The sequence below is a fragment of the Camelina sativa genome, chromosome 1, assembly GCF_000633955.1.
Source record: "Camelina sativa cultivar DH55 chromosome 1, Cs, whole genome shotgun sequence".
Classification (NCBI taxonomy): domain Eukaryota; kingdom Viridiplantae; phylum Streptophyta; class Magnoliopsida; order Brassicales; family Brassicaceae; genus Camelina; species Camelina sativa.
In genome coordinates this window covers 10,243,442-10,249,190 of record NC_025685.1, presented here as the reverse complement: position 1 = coordinate 10,249,190, position 5,749 = coordinate 10,243,442, and the positions used below count along the sequence as shown (strand labels likewise).

Genomic DNA, 5,749 nt, shown 5'->3' with positions numbered 1-5,749 from the left:
CCAATATTTAAAAAAAAATCTAAATTAAAAATAAAAAATTTTATCTACTATGACATGTGTATAGTATCCAAACAAACTTTTTATATCCCTACCAAACAAACAAAAAAAACTTTTGATATGGTAGGTTAAAAGACAAGCTTTTGTAACCGTTTGAAATTGACACTTTGACAGCATGGAGACATTTATGCATCACGTGTCATTTCTGTCAGTACATATAGTGTTTAAGTCGAAAGAGTCAAGACGATAAGGACGAGACGCTAGTAATCCTGCGGTTATGTGGGATTCTGAAGTTTTGAAAGTTGTAAAATGCGGAAGCAATATGTTTGTAATATTTGAGTAAGCAAAATCCAAATTTTGTTTCTTTGCATATGTTTGTAATATTTGAATTTCATGGCAGTTTTCAGTCCAATTATTCATAAACAAATATCCCAAGCCTTTAAATTTGATAAATTATATACTTTTCTTGTCGGCTTATTGGATTAATATTATATTATTCAGACGTTTTTAGTATATTTTATCTCCATGGTAGAGATCATACCACATCATATCTACCCAAAGTCATTAATAAATCTGTAAAATTATTCACTATTCATAATATAAATATTCTTTCCCGACATAGCAACATACTATAAAATAATAACTATTCATTATAATTTAATGCGTGATCAGTCTGACATTCTTCCAAGAAGTATTAATGACTTTTTCTTAGACCCATCCATACATACCAAAAAAAAACAAACAAACAAACACGAAACAAAGAACGAAGTAAAGAAAATGCATACAACACAGTACACAATTAAGGATTTGCAGGAACAAAAAGACCAAAATACTTTAATGACTTTTTCAAAAGTTTTCGATTGATCCAGCTAGAACATGATTATGATTTCCGTTTTGTACTTTAGCCACAGGTTTGGCACCCAACTTCTCCACAAACACCTCAAGATTCCTATCAGATGAGCCTCCGCGAGCAACCGCCGCCTCCGCCTCTTCCTTCCACTTGAAAGCATTCTTTTTCAGCTCCGTTGCTTTCTCTCCTTTCGTAACCTCTCTCAGCCTCTCCGCCACTTCCTCCCTCGGTACTACCCTATCCTCCGCCTCTCCACGGCCGAGTCTCACTCCCGTCTTGAAAACGTCTATCATGTAGACCGCGTCAGTGACTTGATCTCCCCACTGAGGTAAACAAACCGTCGGGACTCCGGCTGATACAGCTTCCATCGTTGAGTTCCATCCACAGTGAGTTACGAAACAAGCAACCGAAGGATGAGACAAAACTTTTTCTTGTGAACACCATTCAACGATCTTCCCTCTCCCTTTGACTTCTTCGGGCAAAACATGTCGCGCTTTGTTGAAACCTAATTCTTGTTGCCTAATAACCCATAAGAACGTAACGTCCGCGTTTAACACCCCGAACGCGATCTCGTCTATCTGTTCTTGCTTCACGTAAGCAACGGTACCGAACGAGATGTAAACAACGGAGGAAACAGGCTGCGAGTCTAACCACTCCATGCAGTCATCCGCTGGCTGAGAGATGTTTCCTTTGATGTCATCGCTAACTAACGTTTTAGCGATTTTGTAAAGCGGTCCCAGCGGTCTTATGACGCCGGGGTGATAGAGACTTGACATGTGTTCGATGATGTCTTGCTCCAAGGAGTTGAAAGTGTCGATGAAAACAGAGAAAGTCTTGTGAAGACGTTTGATCTGATCTATGATCACTTCTCCCAAAGCGGAGTGAGGAGTTGAAGGGTGGATGAAAGAAGGGATCTCGTCGTGCTTCAAGAGAGGCATGCCAGGGATTTGGACATCGATCTCGGGATGTGTTTCGGTCGGGAAATCAACTAGTTTGTGGTGGTAATAGTAATAAGCCGCTAAGCAGGCGCAAGATTGAACCCATAGAACTGCACAAGGGATTTGAAGATCTTCAGCCACGTCACAAACCCAAGAGACGAAAGGGTTGTTGATGAGACACGTCACAGGCTGTTTTGTCACTTCCTCGTAACGTTTCACGAGGTTTTTGATCTCTCTTTTGCCGACCAGCTCGAGGTGTGGTCGGAGGATGGTCAAGTCGGTTCTGCTCGCTTCGTCGTCTTCAGGAAGCCCGTCCTCGAAGAAATCGAACCGGAGGTAGCCTTTACCGACCGGTTTGAGGACACGGTCTTGGATTTTATTGGATATTCGCATCTTTTTGCCCCATGACTCTGTAGTGACAAAGGTTATGAGTAAGCCCTTTGAAGCTAAGAGCTTTCCGAGACGAAGAAGTGGATTAACGTGTCCTTGTCCTGGGAATGACACGAGCATCACATGAGGAGGTAGAGGAGGAGAAGAGTCTAGTTCCATCCTTAGGAACAAATTTGGGTTCTCTTTTTTTGTTTGCTCTGTTTTTGTTTTTTGTTTTTTGTTTTTGAAGTGTGTGCATGTTGGAAAGTAGAAGAGAAATACGCTTTAAATAGGCGACGATGAAGGTGAATAGTTTGCTTACTATTGGCCATTTAATTACTAAATATCTATTGAATTTCATTATAGGGTCATCACTCATGACTACAGTAAATTGGCAAATGCTTAATAAATTACTTGGTCAGTGGGCAATGGTCTAACGTCTCCCTCGTTTGTTTTTCCGGTTATTACACTTGCTTCCATAAACTATCAAAGAGATGTATCGATCATAGAGAATTAATGTTATACGTTACCACCTCTATATCCCATGTGGTTGTAAGGAATATTCGATAACTTGGTCCCATCATAACCTTTATCACCGGTGAAAGTGAAACTGATCCTACTTAACTTTCGTTGTGGCTTGTGAAGAGGATTGTTCTATTAATGGCCATTATTATCAAATAGAAAACATGAAGTGACAAAAAAAAAGTTAGAAATTAAACGGGCGTGGCTAAATTGAACACCTCTTATTATTTTCCGTACTTTAGATTATATTTTTGGGGGTAGAAATCATTAGTTCCACAAACTGGAAAGGTGACGTGTTATTGTTCCGTTGGTTAACTAATAAGAGGCCTAGTTTCATTTTCGAGTAATTCCAACACTTTTGAACTGCTACAAACCATAAAGCTATAAATGGTTGTTCTTTTCTTAAGTACAGCTTTTTCGTCGTGGACTCTAGGTCTCTAGCCATGCATATCTTTCATAAATTATACTTGTGAAATTTTATTTTGTATATGTCATGTTAGTATATGGTTCCGGATGATGGTAGTAAATCTCGTTAATTAGTGCATCCTTGAGAGGTGAAATAAATACCGTTAACTATTGTTAGTGATATTTTACAAGAATTCATCTATAAATTTAGTTATATATGTAATCTACCATGAAATTTATATGTTTTTTTTTGGCATCATATGTCAAGATATGTTAATATGTGGATGTTGATCGTCTTGCGTTCACATATTGGAAAAGAAACTACTCTTGTTTTTTTTTTCTTTGTCATTTTCTTTACACAGCAACTTCAACGATCGACGATTTTATTAGGAACGGTCTACGGAAAACCACCCACTAAAATTAATCTTAAATGTTTTTAAACAACTTTTCGTAAGTGTGTAGCTCGAAGATTTTATTTGTATTACATCTTAGTGGAGTACTATTTTCTTCTCAACACACATTTAACTAGGATAGATGTTGTTGTACAAGTACCGAAACGAGTGGATCTGAGTCTTAATTTGTAGATCACACGTATTTTTTTTGTTATCATACACATATCCTTTATAAATCATGTTGTACAAGTAGATTCGCATATACATGCACATTAATTTGTATTGTCGGAAGCCTTTTGGGGATGACGAAAGAGGCTGAATATGATGTGTATGTACGTGTGGTGGCACTTTACGTCTTGCCACTAAATATTTTAGATTCTCTTTGTGTGTTTTTTTTTATTTTCCACTCACGTCACATGCCTCTTGCCCAAATCACCCTCTCTTTTTCATTTAATAGGACAGTTCTCAACACTTGCTAGATGTGAATCTCTCACATATGAACACTTTAAAACTAAAACTTTCTTTTGTTCACTATAAACTTTGTAATATAAACAAGATAAGAAAAAAAATGGCCAGTCCTGATCAAACATTGAATTACGATAAATTATTAATCCGACAAAAGTGAAACAATGATCAATCACATGTACTACGACTTTAAGTGTTTGGTGGGGGGAGGGGGGAGGGGGGGTTTCATTTAAGTACTTGCGGTATGGATGTAGTAACTTGTAAACGTCCCATGAATCCATGATTATCTTTCACATGTTCAAGTCCGAATCATAAGAAGCCCAAAATGTGGAAATGAAACCACCCACCACACACGAACACACAGATAAAATAAAATAGCTAGAGAACATTGTTTATTTTGGTTTTGTTTTTAAAATTTTGGTTTTGAATCTAATAACGTGTTTCGCTTCAAAACCGCATAATAATCATTTAAAGTCAAATTTTGAAATGTTTCTCCGAGAAAACAAGTTCCGGAACTTTTGTTTTTAGTGCCAAAATTGCAAAATTAATTCAATTTCATAGAATTTGCAAGAAAACGTAATTTTATTATTTTAATGTGTTTTCTTTGTTGTTGCCAAATTTGTAAATTTAACTTATTATTTTTATATATTATAAACGTCTACGTAGGATGATCGACAAATCTGAATGAACACCAACGTGTACGAAGAAGGGCTAGTGATATGAATTTGGAGATCCAGCATGTGTGAAAACCATTGAAATTTCGGGAGTATAAACTGAGCTCCTCTACATGACGTACTCCCGACATTATCTTGAAAGTTGAAACCATCGATCGGCCGGAAGCAAAAAGTTGAGGTGGAAATTGAAGTAATGAGATCAATTTATTTTATATGTAGTCAATTTTGTAAAAGTATATTATATATATATATATAATGTCGAAATTTAAAATAAATTTAATTCCGAACGTAGTTGGATTTGTGTCACTTTATGTTATGTACATATAAGGTAATTAAGAATAAAATTCATACACATATGTTCTGGTCTAAACCAAACTTTTTTTATGTAGGTAATAAACTAATAATTAAGTAATAACCAAACGTTTTGTTATACACTCGATACGTTTTTGACTACCCGATCCTTCAACGACCTATATGACGATATGCGTGACATCAAATGGAATGGAGCATTAAAAATGATTTCACACTTTTTGTATCTAAATATATGGGAGAAAGCGAAACATAACGAATCTAACGCTTCAAGCCACGTTTTCTAGTACAAGCCGCAAAATACTAAAAAGGGTAACAAAAACAAACCCCAAAAGCATAAAACTAATTATAATTAAATTTTCCCCCCAACTTTTTGAAAGAGTATAAGCAACACCAAACCCGTTTTTACGTAGAAGCAATCTCCCTCTGTCTCTCTCTCTCTTCCTATAAACACTCGACAAACAATACTTTCATGAAGACACACATTCAAAGAACACTACTAGCTACAAACGACAGCCTAAAAACCTAGCTAATTTACAAGAAGAAGAAAAGAATGTCGAAAACGTTCAAAGCCATAAGAGACCGGACCTATTCAGGTGTAGGAGACCTCATCAAGCTCCTCCCTACAGGAACCGTATTCTTGTTTCAGTTCTTAAACCCTGTCCTAACCAACAACGGACATTGCCTCCTCATCAACAAATACTTCACCGGAGCTCTCATCGTTGTTTGTGCCTTCTCTTGCTGTTTCACTTGCTTCACGGATAGTTACAGAACAAGAGACGGTTACGTTCACTATGGTGTCGCTACCGTGAAGGGTCTCTGGCCAGA

At 36.9% G+C, this 5,749-nt stretch overlaps 2 protein-coding genes across 2 annotated transcripts in view; one reads left to right on the top strand and one right to left on the bottom strand.

Moving 5' to 3' along the window:
* LOC104786613 (UDP-glycosyltransferase 84A2) lies at positions 625-2,423 on the bottom strand. The gene has a single exon (XM_010512058.2). The coding sequence runs from the start codon at positions 2,332-2,334 to the stop codon at positions 844-846; it is 1,491 nt and encodes a 496-aa protein (XP_010510360.1). The 5' UTR covers positions 2,335-2,423; the 3' UTR covers positions 625-843.
* Positions 5,450-5,749, top strand: part of LOC104786603 — a 1,568-nt gene continuing 1,268 nt past the window's right edge. Inside the window, exon 1 of the mRNA XM_010512045.2 lies at positions 5,450-5,736. Within this exon, the coding sequence (XP_010510347.1) occupies positions 5,475-5,736 (262 nt within the window). The 5' untranslated portion in view covers positions 5,450-5,474. The remainder of the gene's footprint in view (positions 5,737-5,749) is intronic.